A 26553-nucleotide genomic window follows, 5' to 3' on the forward strand; every position below is an offset into this window, starting at 1 on the left:
TGTCAATATCTATTCTGTCTTTAAAATGGCCAGAAGACTGAGATGATTGATATATTAATATTTCCCTAAATTTCGAAAATACAAAACATTTTCACGGAAAACCCTACCAAGGTTTTCATAAGTTTAACGGCCAAAGTGTTTGTCGCCCATCGATAAAACAGTTTTTTTTTTCATTTTATCAGAATAAATTCGAAATATTGGAATAAGAATTTAAAATATTCCTAACCTACTTTAATTTGGCAGATAACTGATAAAAAATTAAGATTAAACATTCAGGAAAGCATTTTAAACGTTAAATAGTTCGATATTTTCACTAACATAGGGTATAAAAACCAGAAATACTGATATTATTTGGATCTACATAGGGTATTATAAAAAAAAACTTTTCACAAAAATAAAAAGTAAAAAAATAACGATAACATAATGTAGTTAAAATAATTGTTATTTTTGGAGTCGGTGTCAGCCAAAGAAAAAACTCTGACCGAACAGTTTGCTACATTTACTTGGCTGACCCCGACTCCAAAAATAACAATAAATCTATCTACATTATATTATCGTTATTTTTTTACTTTTTAGTGCATATTAATTTCTTTTGGAAAAGTTTCTTTTGAAGTTGGTTTTCTTTTTGTTAAAAGTTTTTTTATTTTGTGATTTTTAGTGAATATGAAGTACACTAACTAATTTGTCACTAAAAAAAGAATCATCGAAATCAGTTGGCGTGATATTGAGTTACTCGTCCTCTTGTCGTGCATACTTAATGAAAATTTAAGACTTTTATGGTTTTCTCATGGATGCCGTTGTCAGAACTGGACCAAAATGGGACCACACGGGAAGTACCAGCTTTCAAATAGATAAAGAATCATCAAAATCGAGGGTTCAGCCAGTCAAAAGTTCTGAGGTAACACACATTAAAAAAAATACAGTCGAATTGATAACCTCCTCCTTTTTTGTTTGAAGTCGGTTAAAAATAAAAATAATGAATCAATATAAGTCTGAGATTAGCGATATTTGATTTCATCTCCGTTGTTTAATATTTTTTCTCTGTGAATAAGTGACGTTTATTAAATATGGCGTGAAACAAATTTCCACTTAACAAACACGGACTGGTTTTTGACACGACATCAGTTTTGTGGCAAAATACATCATTTTGTTTAAGATTTTGCATACAATAATCGTTGCAATTTCGTGTATAATTTAAAAAAAAATATTTAACAAAAAATTTAACATTTAAAATAATTTACAAAAAAGTTCGTTGATTTCTTTTTTTTGGAAATAATTGTTTAGTAACTATTATTTCTACATCAAAGAGAAAGAAGAGAACTGATTTGGAAACGAATTTCCATGAATGGATTTTTTCTTTGTTAAATAAATCTGGTTGGGTGGTCGATAAATAATAATCGCGAGATATGAACTGTCAAAATTAATAAATTGACAAATTACCAGGAAGTTAACGTTTCTTTTATCGACAAAAATTATTATTTTTTTTTTTAATGTTTGGAACTCATAACACTTCATTGATTATTTCGGATTATTTAAAGTTAAATAAATTTTGGTTTAATGAAAAATCATCACAAGGAGCCTTTTTGACGTTAAATGACCCAAAGAACCTAGAGTAACTTTTTCTTGGTTCAAAAAATCTCATTTAACTGTTTCTGGGGGGGGGGGGGGGGGAGAGGGTATCCAAAAATTGGACCAATATAGTTTCTGGCAAGATCCAGAATATTAATCTTTAAGCTTTTCTAAACAAGAATAAATTGACAAAATGCGGTACTCATATTTTGCTCAGCTCCATCCAGCGCCCGCTCAACAAGTTAAAAACCCCTTTTTGAATTAGGCGTTAGACGCGACGCTATCTATTATTGTGAGTGATCGATGATCGTTTAGCTTCCAGGATGTTGAATTTTGATTTTTTATTTTTGCCATTTATATTTGCGTTGTTTGTATATAAAATATTGTGTATTTTTATTTTCTGTTTTGATCCATCAAACTGAACATGATGACTTCCTGTCTTGGGTACACTGACGTAGGATGTTATTTATACGTATGTGTGTGTTTGTGTACGAGCGTGTGCGTATGTTTGCAAACATATAAAACTATTTTCAAATTATTTTTTATTAATGAATAGTTTATTATTCTAACGTCTATAAATGATTCGAAAAGTATTCTTTTGTTAGTAATCAATATGAATCGATTCACAAAATTCATTCATCTTCGTGAATCCAATTTTTGTTCTTTTATTAGGGTTCTGTACCCGAAGAGTCACCATAGGACTTCTAGATAAAGTTCGAATTTTGACCCAATTTCCTAGATCAATTTTTTGTATTTTATAAAAACGTATTTCGACTACCAAGTAGTCATCAAGTAGCCACCAAATTAGCAACGAGTAACATACACAATCAGAGTACCTCCACCTTAACATACACAATAAGAGAAATTACGATTAGCTAATTCATACAGATGATGACTACTTGGTAGTCGAAATACGTATTTATAAAATACAAAAAATTGATCTAGGAAACTGGGGCAATAATCGAAATTTATTTCGAAATATCCTAGAGTTTTCATTAATTACCTTTGATAATATTTATAACAAAAGTGTTTTATTACTATGTATTACTGTTAGTGGTATAATATAAGAATAATTTAAAAAATCGATACACAAATACCAATTTGAATGTCCCGGTAATGTACTTTATTTCGTCGCCAATAGATGTCAGGAAGAATCATATTTTGCAGTCAATATTTCAGTTTTTCCTGAAAACACGGATAAAAAAAGACATTTTCTAAAAAAGAAACCTAGCTACATCGATTTTTCGCCCAAAAACTCCCTCCATACTAATTTTCATGAAAATCGTTTTAGCCATTTCTGATATTGTTGATGAGAGAGAAAACATGATCGGATTTTTCGGTAATCAGAGCCATCATCGAAACCTTCCTTAACCCTCAACCATTTTTTATAGTCCTTAGAATTCTTGAATTACTGCAAGTAACTAATATTTCAATCTTCATCCTAAAATAACTATATAGAGCAAATACGTAGCAGACCTAGTTTACGACATTCCTCCGACACCGGTCAACATATCTTAACTCTCTGGACTCACTCGATATTCGCTTTTTATGACCTTTTTTTCGATTTTATCGATATCTGATTTCTGAGATTTTGTCACTATCCATAGAAAGATATAAACAGGGTATAAAATAACGAATGTAATATAGTTGAAGAACGTAACGAATTATTCCTTTTTTTTTTGTCATAAAAACACTGGATTCTGTTGTGTGGACAGTAGAGGACACTAAACAGTCGTTAATAATGGACAGACATAAAGCAACACATTTAATCGGTAATTATTCGAGCCAATGTCGTTTATTATATTCACAATTCACTCTTGTAGCCTTATTATGCTGTGCTGAGTTCAGTTTATAAATATGTGTGTGGATGGCGTCGAGACGCAGACGCCTGTAAATATAGTAACATCATCATCAAGAGTGTCGTGTCGCATACTCAGACGTTTAATTTTATTGTAAATTTGTTTATATATGTTTGTAACTTAATTTTATTATTAGAATTTATCAAATTTTATATCTTTGCATATTTCTAACAAATGATCACGAATAAACCTTATAGAAATTGGCTCCCAGATAAATTGTCTGAATTTTTTATTTGTTGTAGCAATTTAAAGCATTCTGAATCAATGTATCAGTAAGTACGACGAAAAATAATGAACAGAGTTATTAAACATTTTCGTCAATGATAAAGTAATAATTTTCATTCTTATTCCAATATAGGTTGATTAGTTAATTATATTTGAATTTTTTAAATCATAGAATTAATATTGTAGCGAATTTTCACACCGTCCTAAAATTGGGTACGAACGTATTTGCGTGTTTTTATTGTTTAGTAATGAAAATTTTCAGTAAAGTATCAAAAAAATATGAATTTTGTGAAATGAGAATAACTTTTTATTCAATGTTACTTCCTTATTTACAATAAAATATCAACTCGGCAGCACTCTCGTCAACCGTTCGATTATCTTAATCTTAAATTACGTTAAAGTTAATCACAGGCTTATATCGAGTGAGGCATAAATGGATATACAGTTATAGAAAATACTTCCCTAACGGGTTGAGCTTATGATCGATGCAAATATATCAAAATTTCTAATAACTGCAAAAATTCGGTGAAGTCGACTTCGGTCATCAAGAAGTCTTTTTGCATATTTATAAATTATATTGTAAACATTTATATTAAAAATAACGAATTTTTATAGAAAATAAACATATTAGCAATGACATAGAAAAGAAAAGTGTCACCGTCTATACAAGGAATGTACGCGCAAGCTGGATTTGGAGTTGAAATTACTTTTATCTTAGATTTTACCTTCATGATGAATTTTGTTATAACTTCATGAATCGAGACAATAAATAAGTACAGATAAGTACATAAGTACAAATTTCACTATTTCTCGACTTTCTTGTTTATCTTCCAATTTAATGGAACTTTGAGATGGCAGCCTAAAATATGCCTGAGAGTCTAGACTTATTCGTTTCGCATTGTTTAAAAGTTTTTGCCAAATTAATTTTATATTAATCAATCTTTCAAAATTCCTTTGTGTCTTCTAAAACTGTTTGATACTTATTAGAGATAGAATTAAACTAAAATTCACAAACATGCACATAAAAATTGAGGTTATGCATTCCATTTTGATGAGAAGGTGGTACCGTTCAACATTGGCTTTCATTCAATGAAATTTAAAATAAAAACAAAAGTTATTTTTGATTAGTTATGATGTGTTTTGGATCGCTACAACTGCCAATTACAAATTATTAATTGAATTCTCAATCTTAACACTCATAATATTATTGACCGAGACTAACCGATCACTTTGACGATCTAATCATACACATTTATTTTTTATACTATAGCTGTTACCCGCCTGTTTCGCTAGGTACAATCCTAACTTTAAAAACAAATACTATCGCATAATATTTTAACTTGATAATTACTAACATTTATCCGTTGCTTCGGCCAGTTATGCAGAGAAATAAAAAGGTTGATCAATAGCTGAATAGTAAACACACTATTAATTGAGTGTTATTTTTCAAAATTTAATAAAAATTGCAAAGAAATGAGATACTTTTTCGAGATATAAACTAGTCTAGGTTATCCTTAGAACTTTTAGTTGTGCAAAAAAAAAATTCATATAGCATAGGAAGTTCCGTTTGCGCGTGAAAGGTCAAAGGATTTAAAAAACACAAAAATAAAACAAATTCACTCGTCTTACATATAATAAATTTTCAAGCGGCGTGTGATAGTCCATAACACTCGCAATACGGCCAATATCAACTTTAGAAACAAATACAGCCACATAGACGGTCTTCGGAAATTTTACTCCTGGCAAAAATTTCCTAATATTAATCGAGAAATTTTGAAAATTTATAAACGATAGTTAAGGAAAACTCACCTGGTTAATAGTACATGGAATAAAAAAACTCTAAAGAATTTTCGGCTTATTTCGACTAAACAAATTTTATCTAGATATTAGTCGTGACTTATGATACACCCTGTAGATATCATACAATTTTTTATTTCGATTTTTGTGATACACAAGAAAGGTTTGTGATAAATCTTAATTTTTTCAGATATTTTAAATTAAAAATTTATAGCTTTTTTTAAATTGTCTTTAATTAAGATTGGAAAAATACATAATATGTAATTAAGAATTTTAAAAAAAACCCCCGACAAAAGGGTGGAATCGTAGCTCCTTAATAGATGAAACGATTTTGATTTTTGTGTTTGTATGAAAGTAATTTAATTGAGTATCTTAGCTATGTTTTAAGAAAAACTGTTCATTTGTTTAGGAGCAACGATGCCACAGACAGATACACAGATACGTTAAACACGTAACACCCCTCTTTTTAGTCGGGGGTTAAAAAAAGAAATTTTTCGAAAAATATAATAAATTTAGCACTTTTTTTAAACAACAGAAAAAACGGGGCACCACATAGCATAAATAAAAATGACCAATAACAGTGATATGTAACATAGACTAAATATTTACGAGTTGAACACAAGCCGATTGGTGCCAAAAATTATAGTTGTAGACGTTATACGAAGGTGGAGGTGCAAGTGTAGGCGTGGACGTATATCAAGACTCTTTTTAACGAACGTACTCCAAAAACAACTTTATTATAATTTTATTGTTACTAAAACATTCGTACGATACATCCCGTCAAAGTCTGTGTAATAACAATCCACTATCGAAAAATACGATTTCTAATTCAATATACAGGATGGGCCGTTTTAATCTATACACCTAAATATTTCGTTTTATAATTAAACAATAAAAAATAACTTAAGTTGCAGACTTTGATGAGAGACATCATGTTCTGACATCAGATTGGACCTAGTTCTTCGGGTTACTTTAATAGCCAACTTAGATCCAAAACTGGAAGGCATAAAAAAACGTTCTAAATTAGAAAGTTGTTCCTCATAAAAAAACTAATAATATTCGTTTAAAATATTTTTTCGAAAAACGTTAGCTTTCGGAGGAAATGCGACTTAAAACTATGTCATTATTGCATTTAATCGAAAGAAAATATACTTAAAGTTCATCGATAATTGTAGGACAAAGTCATGGACACAGGCGAATGTCTTTATTGCCTTGGACAACTTTTGGCTAAGTTGTAGTTAAAGTGTTTTCTTTCGATTAAATGCAATAAAGACACATATTTTTAAGACGCATTCCTTCCGAAAGCTAAGGTTTTTCGAAAAAATGTTTTAAACTAAAATTGTTAGTTTTTATATGAGGATCAACTTTCTAATTTAAAAATTTATTGTATCCCTTACCGTTTAGGATCTAAATTGGCTATTAAAGCCGAAGAACTGCGCCCAATCTGATGTCAGAACATGATATCCCCCATCAAACTCTGCAACTTTTGTTGAAGTTATTTTTTGATTGGTTAACTACAAAACGAGATATGTAGGTGTATAGATTAAAATGACCCACCCTGTAAATGGATCGTTTAATTTAAAGTAGTATAGCAGTATCTAGGGTCACAGTTTCACTTCCTTTATTTAAATTCATTCTAAAGATCACAGTTCCTTTTTTGTTAGTTAGTACCATCCACTACGAGAATCAGATATTTTTCCCCGCTATATATAATTTTTACGCGATATTTTATGTTTTAATATTAGGCTACAAGCCAATGCTAAAATTTTTCGGGCGAAATGATCCACTGGGAATCATGTTGAAAAAGGTGAACCTGAATGTAAATGTAAGTTTAAGCAGCAAACCAGCAGTAAGGTGAACCAGCAAATATATTGCTGGATACTAACTCAGAATAAGTGTTCGAAGCGAATTACATAAATGCCGTACAGAAATAAGTCACGTAGGAAATTAATGGGAGATCAATATTTTTTTTAACTTCCGGTACCGATTACCGAAGTTATCAAATTAATTTTTGCATGGCATTTATGTTACTCGCTTCGAATACTTATGCAGAGCTATTATCCAGCAACGCCGTACGTATTTGCAGGGCTGAGACTTTTAATTCTCACATGTACCGCGCAATACTGACGCTATAATCCTTAAACTTACTTTTACAAAAGTAAAAACAGTACACAAATTAGAATTTTTTCAAAATAAAAAATATTTTAGTGTTTTTTCATCAGTTATAAGCAAAAACGTACTCTTGTGATTTTTCTCGAGACGCTAAGAAATAAGAATTATTTTTATAAGAAAAAAGTGTTATTTTTTCTATCTCTTAAGAGAGAATTCGTTTAACTAACGCAACTCTTTCGCTACGAATTTGTTTTATTTTTAAGTTTTATTTTTTTAACATGTACATCAAAAATTAATTCTCATTTTCTGATGAAAACTAAATTATTGATAAAAAAAGGCGTTGTTGTTTGGTTTTAAATTTAATTCATGTTTCGTATCATTAAAAGTACGTATAGTTTTTCATTAAAAAAAAATTAGCTTCTTGAAAATCTTATCATTATTATTATTTGAAAACTTGTCATAAAATTAGAAACCAATAACGGCAGTAGATTTGTATGGGATGTTTTCAAATTAATTATGTTGAACTAATGCATGGATTAAAATTTCAACGTTTAGACATTTATCATTTGAAATTTCTAGCCTCTTGCATAAAATCTAACTTCCACTTATCGTTTTTTTTTGTTGATTAAGTGTTTTTTAACATGTATGTCAAAAAATTAACTCACATACAAAAATATGAATTTGCTGTTAACGACGAGGAAAATTGAAAAACAGAAGAATAACAATGAAAACTAAATTACTGATGAACAAAAAAAAAAAAAGCGTTGTTTGATTTTAAATAAAATTCATATTTCATGTATCATCAAAAGGTTGAAAGTAGTATAGTAGATAGGCACTTACCGATTCCAAGCGTGTTCAGAGATGACACATTTCTGAAGTTGTTCCAATGGTCTGAGGTTACTATCATCACCTGCCACCGAATGTACATTGGATTCCAGCATTTCATCCCCATCACCATTATCTCGACCCCCTATAATAATAAAACAATGCCAATCATACATCAATCTATATCGATGCGATGGAGTTAGGTAGCGATGCACAGCTCTCTCTGTGTTCGCTTTTATTATAACAACAACAAAAAAACCTGTGATTGATTCAATTTCGTGTATAAACATTGAGTAAATTGAGTTATGTACCTCAATAAATATAGGTATGGTACTATACAAATCCGAATATAGTATGTGACCAACCCAACTTGGTCGATTGCTTGCCAACTTGGTCGAAGGAATAATATCACCTTGTAATTGGTTTTTTGAACATTCTGCTAAAAAAATTCAAGTGAAGTTTTTTCTCCGGGATTATCTTTATTTGGATGCAAGAAATGACTTATGAAAAGTCATTATTCAAAGTCAAATTATTCATGGTTTTTTCAAGCATCTCGTAAACATTTTTATATAAAACAAGAGTAAACAAACAATTGCCTGAGTTAATTGTCGAAATACCATGTATGGACAGTGTTGATTACTCTGTCTGATACTATAACTGATATAACCATAACATACATACTATACAATTTTGTGCTCTCACGGGTAAACAGTGATGTTTACGAAAAAATGTTGTTTAATATTTTATAAGGAACATTTTTTACATTTAAATTTTTGTTCTATCTCTAACGGTTTACAAGATAGGTCCTACGCAGCAAAGACCCAAATGACCTTATGACTCCTTAGAAAAATACGAAAAAATCGAGTTTATTTGGCGATTGGCCGAGTAATTTTCGAAAAAAATGATATTTCGGATCGATTGCCGGTATTATCTCGAGAATTATTCGCCCAATCGTTAAATGATACCGATTTTTGTATTTTTTCGGGTCAAAATTACCTTATATACAGAGTTTTATCGAAATTGGAGACGATAAATTTGTATCGATTTTTTGCAATTTTTTCAAGGGGTACCCCTTAGAAAAAATTCGAAAAAATCGTAAACAATTATTTGTTTCGGAATTTGATGAAACTCAGTTTATAAGGTAATTTTGACCCAAGAAATTCAAAAATCGAGTTTATTTGGCGATTGGCTGAGTAATTTTCGAAAAAAATGATATTTCGGATCGATTTCCGGTATTATCTCGAGAATTATTCGCCCAATCGTTAAATGAAACCGATTTTTGTATTTTTTGCCTCAAAATTACCTTATATACAGAGTTTTATCGAAATTGGAGACGATAAATTTGTATCGATTTTTTGCAATTTTTTCAAGGGGTACCCCTTAGAAAAAATCGAAAAAATCGTAAAAAATTATTTGTTTCGGAATTTGATGAAACTCAGTTTATAAGGTAATTTTTACCCAAGAAATTCAAAAATCGAGTTTATTTGGCGATTGGCCGAGTGATTTTCGAAAAAAATGATATTTCGGATCGATTTCCGGTATTATCTCGAGAATTATTCGCCCAATCGTTAAATGAAACCGATTTTTGTATTTTTTGGGTCAAAATTACCTTATATACAGAGTTTTATCGAAATTGGGGACGATAAATTTGTATCGATTTTTTGCAATTTTTTCAAGGGGTACCCCTTAGAAAAATTCGAAAAAATCGTAAAAAATTATTTGTTTCGGAATTTGATGAAACTCAGTTTATAAGGTAATTTTGACCCAAGAAATTCAAAAATCGAGTTTATTTGGCGATTGGCCGAGTAATTTTCGAAAAAAATGATATTTCGGATCGATTTCCGGTATTATCTCGAGAATTATTCGCCCAATCGTTAAATGAAACCGATTTTTGTATTTTTTGCCTCAAAATTACCTTATATACAGAGTTTTATCGAAATTGGAGACGATAAATTTGTATCGATTTTTTGCAATTTTTTCAAGGGGTACCCCTTAGAAAAATTCGAAAAAATCGTAAAAAATTATTTGTTTCGGAATTTGATGAAACTCAGTTTATAAGGTAATTTTTACCCAAGAAATTCAAAAATCGAGTTTATTTGGCGATTGGCCGAGTGATTTTCGAAAAAAATGATATTTCGGATCGATTTCCGGTATTATCTCGAGAATTATTCGCCCAATCGTTAAATGAAACCGATTTTTGTATTTTTTGCCTCAAAATTACCTTATATACAGAGTTTTATCGAAATTGGAGACGATAAATTTGTATCGATTTTTTGCAATTTTTTCAGGGGGCACCCCTCACAAAAATTCGAAAAAATCGTAAAAAATTATTTGTTTCGGAATTTGATGAAACTCAGTTTATAAGGTAATTTTGAAAAAAAAAATTATAGTTAAAACTAAAATTTAACGTTTTTTGATCGATTTTCAACCGATTTGACATACCTAGGTCCGCCCAAAGCCATATTGCCATATATAATGGGATAAAAATAGCTTTTAGTAAAGCATTTGGATGCAAAAATATTTTTGAAATTTTTCTTGATTCTGAGAGATTTCAAATTTTTACGCTTTCAAAGCTTTCCTCCAAGCTCGTAGGCGTCACCCTAACTATAAGGGTTTACTAACGAATATTCGGACTCTTATAGTAACATATACATCATTCAATTCATAGCTGCGACCAACCTAACTTAACCTATACACAAAATCATACAGAGTGGTTTATAAAAAAAAGTGATACACACGATTTATTATGGTTTGTAAATCAAGTACGTTACAGTTTCACAAATAATAACAATTGTATGAACCACCAGGTAATAAACTTTATTTCATATCTACGTTGAAATTTTATTTGTTCTATATATATATAATAAATTTAATTACATTAACCAAAACAAATAACAATTGAAAATCGAATACAAATATCAAGGGGTGCTTTTACTTCTATTCGGATTGACATGATAACTTGATAATTCGAATTACAATCTTTTTATAAAAATCAAAATTTGATATATTTTTTTGACCAGGGTAGACAACTTATAAGAATATTGCTACCCTCGAATCTTCTGCTCTATTGTTATCCTCGAAGGACCACACGTCGTAAAAATGAAGGAATTGGTCTATTTTTTTGTTAATTAGATCGAAAAATGGGTTGGAATTTTTATTAAAGCGCAACTGACATAAACTATTGAAATTCTTTTTAGAAACTTTCCAGTTTAGAAAAAATTTTTTTTTTATTTGTATTATTTAATGTGTTTAGAATTAGAAAACTGAAACTCCAAAAATTGAAAGAAGTTTATGAGGGAATATTTGTCTTATTATAGTGGTCCAGGAAACGCTGATTAATTTTAGGTAATTATATTAATAAATTAATAATATACATTAAAAAAGGATTAAACGGTTTCCACGATTCTGAAAAAAACTATTTGACCTACCGACTTAAGGATGTACGAGCACCAAGGCAATTATAAATAAAAAGCTTGATTTTTTATATCAAGTTGGACAAAGCCTAAATCAATTATGAAAATTTTAGGGGGGGGGTTGTCCGATTATTTAAATAAATAAATGGCTTCAAAAGTAGGCACATTTAACATTGATTTTTATTTCTCCAAAACTAGGTGAAAAGTTAAAACCTTTATAAATTTTTGAAAAAAAAAACCCCGTTGTACCCGACTTATTAAGGGTGTATGAACACGGTAGTGGAGACACAAATTTAAAAAATATATTTTTTCTATTTTGATGATGAATTATGTTATAACTTGACAATACAAGACGAAAACTAAGACTAAAATTTTTCGATATTAGGAATAATTTTAAAATATCGTGAATTGATAATTTTGTTATTATTTAGCTTTCAATATTTCGAAAACTAAGGCAGATACTACCTTAAAACTGTGTGCAACTTTTTGACAAAAGCTACAACCAGTGCCCTTTATTGCCATTTTTATATCAATTTTAAAAGAAAAAGCTCGGTTTTTTTTCAAAAAAACTTTGTGAATGAAAATATGGATAGAAATATTTTTCGAAGAAATCTTAACAATTTATGTGAGTTGCGTCGGTATTCAAGTCTCAATCTATTACTCGCGCTTAAATTATTCGACATCGCCAAATCTCCAGGGAATAAATAATTCGATATTATTCCAAAAAGCATAGTTTATTTATGATTACGAAATTTTGTATAAAAATAAATTTCATCTCAATACAAAATAAATCAAAAAAAAAAAGTTAATGCATCACCATGTGTGTTTAGAGTAGACGACGGACGCAATGCTGGTCGGACGTCGGACGTACGTTATACATACAAACAAACACCCAAGTATGACGCACAACGTGCGTCTATGTTTAAAATAAATCTTGCAAAACTTTAAAACTACACATTCCATAGATGAAAATAGTTCAAATATAATCATCATATTAAAAATGGATCACACGTTTCTTCAAATGCAACCATCTTGTTCTATTATGTCTGTCTAGAATCTAAAACGATATTTGGCATCAAGTTTTACGTCTAAAATAGTCCACACATTACATTTTACCACACTTTCAAAATTGTTGTTGTGGTTAAAATTACGAGGTCGAATTTCGATCTAGATAATGAGAAATTTTGTGTTCTAATACCTACTATAAAAAGCTACTCTTAATAAGAAACAATTATTCTCATGATTAAGGTTCTACAGATTTGATTGGAAAACTTCAAAAATCGTGTAATTCATCCCGACTTCCGATATTAACTTAAATCCTCCAGTTCAATAAGAAGTTTTTTCGATTATTTGGTTTATATCCAGGTAAAGATATTTAAGATGTAGGCTAGAGCCAAATAATATGTCGCCAGAAAAAAAAATTATGCCTGATTTATTAAATCACACTGTATAAAATAGATACACGCAAATAACCTAGAATTTAAAAATAGAAAAAAATGTTATATTTTTATAATAGCATTATTAATTGAAGGGGGTGGAAGAAACCCTATTAAAAATAAATTCACAATAAATATGCGTATTTTCCAATGAAAATAAAAGTGAAAAAAAAAAAGTTTTTAATAAAAATGAAAGTAAAAAAATTTAACCCATATATTTATTTTATTTATACACATAATATTGAAATGAAGGATTTTCACGATGAAAATACAGTCAAAATGTATTTTCCTTTCCTCACAAATGTATAACGAATTATCTTCCACAGAGAAATCTCATTAAGAGCTAATTTGATGACTCACTAACAATTATCCTATTCCGAGAAAAAATGAAGGTTCGGTCGTTAAAAGATAAGTTGGAAACAAGCCCAATGAACAAAATAAAGTGAACTCGACTGAAGGAAACTAATTCGAAGGAAAGTTGGTCGCGTTATCAGATTTGATGTTTATTCAGATATATACAGGGTGTCTCATGACTCGATGTACATAGCTTAAGAACGTATTCTTTGGACAATTTTAAGTCTAAAGTGCCTTATATACTTTTGTCTAAAACTATATAGTTAAGGAGTTATGGGCACTATTATGTCTCCAAAGATAATAGTAAAGAGAAGTAAACTTATTATTAAATTAATCTGGTAAACTATATATTTGTTTTGTCATATTGTTGTTATGGTGACATTTGATTGGTTATGGTTGTGCTTTTTATTTTTATGTAGTAATTTAAGATTAATTTAATGACTAAATTTACAAATCCAGAATATACCAATATTTCCTTTATTTACGGATATTGTGACGGAAATGCAAGAGCGTCAGTGTAGAAATATCAACGGGGGTTTCCTGATCGAATAATTGCTAATAAAAAAGTGTACTTAAATGTGCATTGTCATTTGGCAGAAAAGAGTAATTCTTAAAATTGTCGAAGATAGTCCTTCTAGTAGGTGTACGAAAAACAATTTTTGATTAAAAAAAACAATAAATAATGTCTTTATTAGTTAAATTCAATAGAGCCCATTACTCCTTAACTATTGGATTTTGGAAAAAAGTATATACACATTTTCGACTTAAAATTGTCCAAAGAATACATTCTTAACTATGTATATCGAGTCACGGGACACCCTGTATATATTTATATTTCAGCCGAGGATTTTCAAATTTGGCTCGATTCGTCGTTATAATAGGTTTTGACTGTATATGTGAAATTCTTTTACTATTCACTAAATTTTAAGTATATCATATGATTACCTTTGAAAATACTTTTTTATTATGTGTAGGGCTTTATTATTAGGGTTGCGTAATTAGGGTATGTCATTGTTTTAAGCTGTTATATTCTTACAAGTAAAAAATAAAAGGGTAAAATTTAATATGAATTTATAATCATAATTGTTATTTTCACTTAATTTTACCGAATTGCCTGAAAGGTAACAGATATAACAACTTGTTGGTTGTATGGAGCGGCAACAAGAATCTATTTTTAGTATTCCCTGACAATTCCGAATTTTTTTTAAGCCAAAGTGAAGTTTAATGTCGTAAAAGGTATAAATGCTTCATTTTTATATTTTCAAAGTATCATAGGATTTTAGTAGATACCTAGAAAATTGTACGTTAATGGCCGTGGTTTACGGGTGTTAATTGAATTTTCTTTAATTATCTCCCTTTATTTTCATTCAAATTGAAAGCAAAATTTTTGATTTTTTGTGATTTAAGCGGTAAAAAAATTTCACCAATTTAAAAAAAAAAAATGTTTTTGTAGAGCAATTATGAAACAAAAATCCGGTTCATTTGAATAGACGATATGTCATTTCAAACTATGCATCCTCTCTTCAAATTGAGTTTTATCGAAGTTGGAGGCATAAAATGTTCTCGATTTTTTTTCAAATTTTCTTAAATATTTAATTTTTTTTTTTGCCTTAAAGTCGATAAAACTGGGTGGGTATGGTAAATTAGATCCAAAAAATACAAATTCTTTTTACGATTGTCCGAATATTTTCTATTATATCGGCCAAAATTTAATATTAACCATAATTTTTCGGCTGTAACTCCGAAAATGCTTATTTAGTCGACAGTAACACTGGATTTTTTTTATTTTTGTTTTCTTTAACCTATATATTCCAAAAGTAAGGACAACAAAAATTTTGAGTTTATTAATAAAATTGCAAAAATCAGATTATCGCAAAATCGAAAAGATCAAATACAGCACTCAATCAGAGGTGGACATTATTGGATTAATTTTTTATCGGAATAATTATTCGATTAAACAATAAATCATGCCTTTTTTATTTGCGTTATTTTATTCGTATAAATCTACGAAAAATATTTATTCGATACAAATAATGTATCGAATAATCCAAATTGTGCAGTCAGCCACAAAATTAGCAACAAGTAACATAAGAGTAATTACGATTAGCAAATTCATACTGATCATGACTACTTGGTAGTCGAAATACGTATTTATAAAATACCAAAAACTGATCTAGGAAATTGGGGCAAAAAAAGAAATTTAACACGAATAATATTTTAATTGATTCCTTTTTCGTTCTTATTAATCTAGTTCAATTATTGTAATTTTTACTTAAAAGCATTGTTAAGCCTTCAAAGCTACTTTGAAGTTTAAACTTCTTTGAAGATTATAACTTGGACAGCGTTATAGGTAAGAAAATGAGTTTGAAAATACAAAAAGAAAAAACCTTGTACTCCATATTAAAAACATAAAAAAAATAACTAAAGAAAAACTTACATAGACCACAAGTCAAATGCAATATAACACAAAAAACTTAAATTTATCATCAATAAGAAGAAAATGATAAACAGATATTTTCATAACCGATATAACTGAGTGAGATAGTTGATACCTTGTGCATCATCACAGAGTAGGTAAGTAGATACGAGTACCTATCTACTATATAGATCAATATAATAGTTAATAGTAGATTTTACAAGGCTTCTCAAAATATATTACCTACCAACAGCCCCATGAAATAGTTTATTTCAAAACGGCTACCTTTTGGATATTTCTTTTCTCACTGAAATAAGGTAGAGATGAAGTACTGACACCTGCGAGCGATTGTGTTAAGTGCGTTTACTAGTACGCATTCCCGAAAAAAGACGTATAATTGCTGGACATTCATTCCGTTACTAACACCGCGCCAGATATTATTCTAATTTTTGTTTTTTAATTAAGGAATATAATTTTAATTTGTCAGGCAACAAATTAAAATAATTTGTATAACAGCTTTCAGATGTAATACGTACTTCAATAATAGCTAAGTTCAATCAGGAAGCAAATATCTGATAGTCGTCTTAAAAAAAGTTGTCTCGAAAATGTCGCTAGCTCTCGCAAAAACATGGTTTCTCTATCTTCGTCCCTTTGCAATATTTGCGTGCAAAATTCTCCCTTTATATCATTTCTTCTTTTGGCGCTATAAAAATAGCCATCGGAAAATGAAAATCCTCAAATTTAGGACGACTATATCTGCAGCGATTATTTTAAAATAAAATCCTTTCATGAAATTGAATTTGTTTTAGTTCTATAAGACGGGCTTGGTATTATAAAAAAACTTCAGATCCAAAAATTTGGGTTAATTTAGAATCTACGAACAGCTATTATTGATATTTTGAAGCATGAAACCTTTAGATGGTTGAAACATATTGAACGAATGAATTAAGAGAAAATTACGACATAAGTTACGTATAAATCACTAAACCTGATAATCGACCAGCCTACTAAGAAAAAAGTGGTTCAATGAGGTTACAGGCAGATCTGCATAAACTTAGAATCCAGAAAATAAAAGTTCTGGTACAAGCACGAAAAAAATAGTCATCTACCATTATTAATCAAGAGGAAGAAGGTATTAGTTTAAAATTTAAGTTGTGATACGCCAGGAGAATCAAGCAAAAGTAGTTTTTTTCATATATTTTTTTGGGCAAAATGGAAATAATTTGCAGTTTAAGTTGCGATATTCTTACAATACCGTAATGCTAGTATTTCAGAATATACAAAATGTCTTCTTTGTTTGATAATAACAAAAACTACGTTCCATCCGAAGGGGGGATTTTATTAAAGCCTACGATAGGCCTTCCAAAGAGAATAGAATTTAGCCACGTAGTTTATGGACGCTTCCTAATCGAGCCAGGGAATAGAAATATTCGCAGTTGATAAATAGAGGCAAAACGTCATTCATTTCTTTCTGTTCGGAAGGGCGAACCATTAATAAAGAATTGAAGAAGAGAAGATTCGGACGATGTATATTACTCTACTTCCCATAGTTCATCGCCGGGAGGCATACAAACTCTAGCACGTGACCTTCTATTTGGAGTAGATACTCCTCAAATAAGATATTCCCAATTTTGAAACACTTTGTCCAATATATAACGTATAGCCTTTGTTATACATATATATGGGAACTATGTGAATAACGCCACACCCGATTTCCTTTTATATGTATGTCTGTATGTACATTAGTGAAATTGCATTTTCATCTGGTGTCCTATGACATTAAATGACCATAATACATTTTATGCAAACGATAATACATGCATTCATACATCCATAGATCCATGCAAACATACGGTTGTAAAAAGCTGTTTTACTGTCCACATGATGTGTGTGACACACTGACTGTGTCTGTGTGTGTCATGACACACCAGCTAATAACACCCCCATCTCTATACAAATTATGTATTAATTTTCCTATTCTAATTTTTCTTTCATAATTTAATCAAATTGAAAATAATTCGATAATTTTAATGCAGTGTGTTATAATACAATGTCTTTTTTTTATATGTTTATTCATTTCTTTTTGAAATTGATTTTATAGTTAAGGATGTACGAGTGCCAGGTCAATTTTGGATAAAAAGCTTGATTTTTTTAAAATACGAAGTTGGAAAAAGTCTAAATCAATTCTGATAATTTATTGACGGGTTGTTCGATTATTTAAATAAATAAATGATTTCAAAAGTAGGCATATTTAACATTCGTCATATGAAAAAACGGTAGATGGATGATATGTTTTCATAGATTTCTCCAAAACTAGTCGGTGGCAATTAAAAAGTAAAGTTAAAACCTTAATAAATTATTTAAAACAAACAAAAAAATCCGTTGTGTCCGACTAATTAAGGCTGTATGAGCACGTTATTGGGGACACAAATTAAATAAAATTATTTTTTAAATTTTGATGGTGAATAATGTTATAACTTGGCAATATAAGACGAAAAGTAAGAATAAAATTTATCGATATCTGGAGTATTTTCAAAATATCGAAACAGAAAATTTTGTTAATTATTAAGCTTTCGATATTTCGAAAACCAAGGCAGATATCGAAATATTGTATTCTCATTTTCTACATTCATCATCAAAGTTTAAAAATAAGGTACAAATAATTTGAACCAGAATTCTAAGCTTGCCTTGGCACTCGTACTATCTTAATATGGTTTCAAAAATGGCGAGATTGTTGGGCATCAGATCAAGATTGGGACCAAGACACTGTTCAACGTTGGGTGTCAAGTTTGGTTTCACTCTACACGGTAAGAAATTTTTGCCCAAAAACTACGCATTAACTGATAATTTTTTAAATCTAAATTTTAAAAAATAAAGTATGCATCACGAAATTTTAATGTTTTTTCATATTCCTTTGAAAATTATTGGGCCAAATTAGGTACATAAACGTCTATAAAGATACAACCAGGGAAGAGGTATTGCCATATAAACTAACCATGATATACATGCCATTAGGAACTGAGATTTTTTCCTAAAGAAAATAAACCAAAAATGGAAAAATTGGTTGTATTAAATACTCCAAAACCTGAAAACGGCAGGCCGTGCTTGCTCGTACAAGCTTGTATTAGAGGTTATCAGACTTTATATAGTTCCGAAATCAAATTGTTGGACGTCTAGAATTGTTGGAAGTTGTTTATTTTTTTTAAGAAACATTTAAACTTTTGTTCTATCTCTAACGGTTTAAAGATGGGTCCTACGGATCCAAGACTAAATTGACCTATGTTGCTCATTTACGATCTCGGCCTCACTTTTTACGTCCTTAGCACGCTATACAAATTTCAGCTTGATGTCTCTTTTCGTTTTTGAGTTATCAAGTTGACGGACGGACGGCCGGACAACTGAAAATCGACTAATTAGGTGATTTTATGAACACCTATACCAAAACTTTGTTCATAGCATCAATATTTTTAAGCGTTACAAACTTGGGACTAAACTTAGTATACCTTGGTATATTTCATATACATGGTATAACAAGTATCTATAAATTTCGTCAAATAATTTTATTGCCAATGACTAGATCATTTATTACAGCGTTTGTTTCCAAGACTTGTGTCATACCATGAAAATTGTAAAGGCTCCACATTACTCGAAATAATTCAAAACAGCTTCTTCCGGGAAAAGATTTGGTATCAAATCAAACATCAAAGAGTTGTGACTTAAAAGATTACTTCCAAAAATGGTATGAATTGGTATATTTCTCAAAAAAGATTCAATAATTTAAAATTTTCGTAAGGCACAATTTAAAAATATGTTTCAGGTTATACCGTTTTGTCAAAAAACTGTACAACTTAATTATAGAGATAGAAAAAAGAAGTTTAACCAATTGAGAATTTAACCAAGAAGAAGTTTAACCAAGTTTAAATAGGCTGGTTTCAATGAATTAATGACGCTTTCCCGCAAATCGATTTCAAAATATTAACATATATTAAAAAATTTGAATCCATATTTAAGTTCAATAATCGCTTGAAAACATTGAGCCCTAAATTTTACGGATTGGATCTAAGACTGTTTGCTTGAAAAAATTGATTCAATAAGAAAAATTTCAAAACATTATTTAAACATGATTTTCATCCTCCCGATGTAACGTAAATGTTTTAGAAAACCTGATGAAGCCAGTTTTAATAAATTCTTTTTAAATACCCACGCCCAGAAATACAATTTGTAGTCTAATTCTAGTTAAAAAAAAACAGATACAATTAGAAAAATTTTGCATTTATTCTCAATTGATGTAGAAAAATCTCTCAAATGCAAGGAACTAATTATAAAATGAATCGAAAAAGTTTCGAAATAAAAAATAAATTTCAAAAATTTTCAATTAAAAAATCTAAGCCACCTGTTAGCATCATTTAATTAAAATCCAAAAACACATCGTAAATTCTTATCGAAAAATTTTTCGAATATCAAATCAGAAAAGTTTTTTTCGAACTAAATATTAAAATGCAACAAGTAGTTGTAATAAATACTAGTTTAGAAAAATCGATACATTCCACACAATTGTGTCTCCAATAAGTTAGAAAAACGCAGACTCAAAAAACAAAAGAGCGAATTTTCATTTTAATTGTCACAAAATCAATTGGAAACGTTATGTGAATTATTCAAGACACGATCGTATGAGATTCCGTCACACCAAAAACCGAAGTACCAACATTTCAATCAAAAATTTACAAAAGAAAACGCCCATTTAACCTTACAAGTACATACATATAAATTTCGACACCACGCCTCATCACTTCTGACATATCGTACCAAAAATCAACAGAAACAGAAAAATAAATAAAACATTCAAAAGCGAAAAAAATAATGCTCAAAAATATTCGGCATCTCCAAAAAAAGGCGTAAAACATATATATACATAGTTTAGAGGTCAATACTCACTGTCTGAAGGTTAACACCCCAATAATAACAAATAATTTAGAAAATTCTAGTTTCGGGGAATCGAACTCATATATATAAACATACACAACACCGAATTTTGCCGGTTTAATAGAGAAAATAAATAAAATATTCGGTTTTTTTTTATCGATATACAAAAAAAAATCGCGTTCGAAAAAAAATAATTAGTTGAGAAGAATGGACGATATACAATTTAGATTACAGTCGTGAGCGTCGCGGCGGATATGTTTTCACAAGCATTTTCACATTTCAATGTTATGGTGTAGAGTGGTAGTGGTTAGAGTGAGATGAATCTGTTTGGTATTTTTGGTGTAGTTAATAGCGTCGCCACATGTCTCGAATGTGTCGCCACTGATCGGGTGCATTTACCTTACTCTCATCATTGAGATCGATATACTGAGGTGGAGATGATGCTGTATGTATGTCTACAATACGTAAACGAGTACACAGAATACAGTAGGTACACAGTACAACATGCTCTTCGTCCATACTCTAAACCTAAACTCTAAAGCGAGAGTGCGTATCATTTGGCGGGTGTGGTAAAATATACATATTTTAGTATTATATTCCAAAGATGTATAGCTATAGTCAAATGCATCTTAAGGTAGTATAGCAGTATCGAGGCTCGCAGTTAACTAATTTTTTTTTTCAATTTATTCAAAATATCATAGTGCCACTGTTAATACAGTTAATAAACCGGGATGCATTGTAATTAAAGTTGGGAGACAGCAAGTATTTTAAAGAAAATTTTTGTAATGTGTTTATTATTGGACCCTAGGGGTAGGGTTCCAGTGGAGGCATAGGGTCCCAGTTAGCCAAAATTTTTTGAAATGCTTATTTTGGCTTAAAATTATTATATAGTAGGTATTATTGGTCGTTGAACACGAATACGATGTCAGATTACACCGATTCTGTAGTTTATTCAGAAGAGTGTGCACTTTTTGACCGGAATAGTGAATTTGGCATAAAAATTTCACTATTTGGCAAAATTTGTATTTATTGTCCAAACTGTGCTCTAGATGCTATTTTTGGTCACTGATTACGAATCCTATTTAAAATTACAAAAATTGTTTCATTTCTTCCGGAAATCGTATACTTCTACTTACACTACGTATACTTCTTTTTTATTAATCTTGCACCCAGTGATTGCAACATTCACGCGTTATAACTTCGTAATATTAATTTTAAAAAAAAAAAGTTTAACGTAAAAATTTTAAGAAATTTTCCTGTAATTTAGTGCATTTAAATAAGAGAAACTAGCTTCTACATTTGACTAAACTCTATCCCATCTCAATACTGTTATACTACCCTACTGCAACTTGCGTCAATTGATTTTAATACGAAGTGTATATAAAGATAGGAAAATCGTATTTATAAATTTAATTTCATCGAGATTGACGTCATAGTAAGAAAACCGATCTTATTGTTAATAAAGCCTTCCAGAAAGCACTAGAGTTGCAATTTGTAGTCACACTTTTTCCGAAAATACGAGTAATAAAACAAGAAAAAACATTTTTATTGTCGCAAATGATAATACAATCCTTCAAGAATTTAAGCCCAAGATAGTATAGTTAGGCCATCAAAATTCTGGGCAATGGTCAATTTAAAAAAAGACCTTTTTTCTGAAAATTTGCTATAAAGGACGTAATTCTCAATTTTTTTTTAATTTTCTCAAAATTGCCCGTTTTTTACGATGTAGAGGATGTATTTTGTGTTAATTACAAATAATTATAATAAAAATTGAATCGTGCACTGTGCAAACAAAAAACAAAAACAACGATTTTCGATGAAATTTGGAGATTTTCACGGGTAATAACCAATAAAATTGTATCCCGTTTATGTCATTCGATAGTTTTTTTTTTCTCTACAACTTTCTCATTTAACTTAATTTTGTAGATTGCTTGAAAAACTTTTTTTCGATTTTTTTAAGTTATGTTCTGCACCAGCTAGAAAATGCACAGAGCGGATTGTAAAATACAAAACACACCCTGTTAAATTGAATTTAATATGGAATAAATTACAATTATCATGTTGGCATTAATTCAACTAAAACAACAAACACTGGTTGATTATTGTCAACATAAACGATAATAAATGGTCCAAATTGTAATAGTTCCTGTAAATATGGGGATGAAATACACTAATGCAATATTTTACACCTTAAGTCTATAGATATTGATTAGTTTTCTAAAACAAATTCTTCAAAAAAATGAGATCTGAAATATTATTTTAGAACTTAAAAAATAATAAAATTTATTTTCAAAGTGATTGAAGATGATCTAATTTAATGAAAAATACCACTGGAAACCATTGTTTGAATTTTAGTTTCATGCAATTTTCAGAGAGGCAGAGGGAACTATTGACTATAGTAAGCGATAAAGAAACAGTGCTTCAAATTTCATCCCAGGATAATTTTAACATTTTCTCTAATTCAGTCTAAAATTTTCCTGAATCTCAAAATTTCCATAAACATCAGCTTTTACATTAGGAAACTTAGAAATTTTGTTAATTAGGGCATTTTTACACGACTTCAAGGAGAGTCGGCTATCAGATGAAAATTGGAAATGTTACTTCTTATCTCGTAAGATTCAAATATTGGCAGCCTACGGGCCATAGGCCAGGTGACGTCAAAAACAAACATGGCATCTGTAGTTGCCATTTTCTTAAAATAAAGACGGTATATTTTTTGTTGGAAAGTGTGCGGTTTCCAACGAGTTGTCATAATACCAAAATATAGTATTTTCTCTAATGAATGGAGAACTTAAAACTATCCAAAAAATTTGCATGTATGGGGGATGGTGATTAGAACAGTTTCTGACAGTTCATTTAACAAGCATTAAAGAAGGCAATTGTGAAACATCGGCAGAGTTCTCGACTTTCAAGCAAATGAATTTTTACATCACTAAAAATAAATAATTTCCTTTGATAAATTTTCTAATTGAGGTAAAAATTATTATTAATCATTTAAATAAATCAATATTTTTGGTACAGAACCCTAAATAAAACGTATTTAGTTTTTGTTTGTTCATAATTTTTTTTTAATCACATTAAAATAAAAAACGCGCTATTAACGAATAATTTATAAGGAGTAACGATAGAGAACGCTAGTGGCCACAAATACATCCTCTATGCCGATATATTTATTCATTCTCTATGATAGGTATAAAATGTCTTTGATCATAACAATAGTAACACCATCTAGTTAATTTACTGTTCATTGACCCATCCATTCTCAAAATACATTGATTTAAAAAAAAATTACTCATCATGTTAATAAAAACAACTTAATTAGTAAAATTTATTGTAAATCGCAATTAAATTGATGCCAAACTTATGAAGGTTTAAATAACTTTAGCTGTTATTTAAATTTAAATCAAAACACAAAATTGAAAATTAGATAATTTAATCAAAAAATGTTAATCATGAATTAAATTACCGAATTCAACATAATTGAACTAAAATTTTCAAGTCACTAACTTGAAAAACACATCAAAAAACAAACTACATCACTTTCGACGAATACATCAAATTTTCGCTATGACATTAAAAAACTGAACAAGCATGTCAAAATAATTTCAATCCTCATGTTCGAAAACAAATTACAAAACTAAATCACAAAATAAATCAAATAAAACAAACAAACAAAAAAATTTCATTTCGACGAAAATGCGTAATGTATCCGTCAAAAGTCTGAAAACACACACAAAAATTTTTTTGGACATTAATGTCAATTGAAAAATGAAAACACTTACCTTCATCATATTCTTCTATATAATTCGATACGTCTGTGAAAATTAAAAGAAAATTGATTTTAATGTCATCTTAATTTTTGATGTCAAATAACTTGCAACATTGCACAAAATTTTCAAGATACTCACCCGCCATGTTGAACACTCATTAAAACACTATATATATATACCAACTGTACACGTGATTGGTTGGAAAATAACCGTATCGAATAAATATAACGTAATTAGTATTTTAATTTTTTTTAAATAATAAATAAACTTTTATTTTGACAATAGTCGAAAATTATTTAGAATTTTTTTTGGTATTTATTTTTAATTTACAAAAAATACACATATATATTAGTACCTATGCCGCCGAATAAATGTTGTAAACATAGTGTGTTGACCAAACATTTTCATTTCTATTTTTAAACATGTATTTTTCTCTTATTTATTTGTTTACGAAGAAGTAATTTAAAAACAAAAAGTGATTAGAAGTATGTAGAATACCTTTTATTATCTTATTTCTATGTCTCATGATTTTTCATTTCGATTTAAGTTGCATTCAAAAGATACTACGATATTGTTATCTTCGAAAACATTACATTTATTTAATTAATGAATTGTATGAAGGACGAATTTTTATTCAAAATTAAACTGTACATTTTATGAAAATCATTTTCTACTTGTTATTTAAAATTGTACGTAAATAAATTAAATAAAAGAATACAAATGGACGAAAAATTAATACTTGACGAGCCATCTGTTAAGTTTACTTTTAAGCTCCAAATTTAAATTTACTTTTTATTTCTTGTTTGTTTTATTTTTTATCAATTATCATCAAAATTTAACTATAAAGAAAATCCAATTAATCCAATTTCTCAATACCCAATGGATATTAAGTTTTTTAAAATTAATACACCTTCTTTACTAAAGAAAATATTATATGACTAGAAATAACAATGTTGTCGAATAAATGCTTAATTTCTTTTAATTTATACTTTTAAGGCTTGATTAAAGGTATTTAAAACGCTAAAATAATTTTCGAAAACATTATTTTTGTTTTAATGCGTTAAACAGAAATATCCATTCGAAATCAAATTTAGAATTTATTGCATTTATATTTAAAATTTTGCGCAAATAAAATAATTTAATAAGTGTCGAGCCATCTCTTGATTATATATCAAAGTTTTAACTTTGTCGCAAATATTATGGCATTTATTTTTAAAATTGAAATCTGAGCCATAGAATAATATATGAGCTGAAATTTCTAGGCTTCTACAGATATGTAGGTAGCTGCATCCAGAATCATAGATTCTTTATACCTTCCTCAAAATATGAGATGTAATTAGATTGATTTACAGGAGTTTATCGAAGCTAGATACAATGTTTATCGCTCAAATCTTCTACAATGAGATCTCTATCTTGAGATAATATCTAAAATTTTTGGATACTTTGAAGATTTCTCTAATTCAGTCATAGTTCCGGTTCATATCTCTGATGATTCCCGTTTTCCCGGTTTGCGGTTACTCTGCTAAAAAATAACGAATGAACAATTTGTTAGTCTTAGTCCAAGGAAATGAAAAAATTATCAAATAAAACGAAATATTTTAATAGTATTATAATTTTTTTTGTTTGAATAATATATTTGACTAGATTAATTCCCAGAAATTAAACATTGACAAATTTGAATAATGCTTAGGACAAAAAAAAAGAAAATTAAAATTAAATAAAAACATCAAATTAAAAAAGAATAAAAGTACAATAATAATTAATAATTCTCCATTTTGTTTTTTTTCTTTAAATCTAAAAACAGTTACCTACTTATTACATACGGAATAAAAAAATAATGTTATTGTGTGATAG

The 26553-nt window shown here is 29.2% G+C and overlaps 1 protein-coding gene across 2 annotated transcripts in view; it reads right to left on the reverse strand.

Annotated features, from left to right (window-relative positions):
* LOC123296623 (serine/threonine-protein phosphatase 4 regulatory subunit 1-like) overlaps positions 1-25074 on the reverse strand; it is a 241718-nt gene extending 216644 nt beyond the window's left edge. For both annotated transcript variants that reach the window (XM_044878174.1, XM_044878173.1), the window contains exons 1-3: positions 24838-25074; positions 24712-24744; positions 8403-8532 (exon numbers count right to left, since the gene is read on the reverse strand). In XM_044878174.1, coding sequence (XP_044734109.1) covers positions 8403-8532; positions 24712-24744; positions 24838-24844 — 170 coding nt within the window. In that variant the 5' untranslated portion in view covers positions 24845-25074. The remainder of the gene's footprint in view (positions 1-8402; positions 8533-24711; positions 24745-24837) is intronic.
* Between the last annotated feature and the right edge of the window lie 1479 nt (positions 25075-26553).

The sequence above is a fragment of the Chrysoperla carnea genome, chromosome 3, assembly GCF_905475395.1.
Source record: "Chrysoperla carnea chromosome 3, inChrCarn1.1, whole genome shotgun sequence".
NCBI classification, from domain to species: domain Eukaryota; kingdom Metazoa; phylum Arthropoda; class Insecta; order Neuroptera; family Chrysopidae; genus Chrysoperla; species Chrysoperla carnea.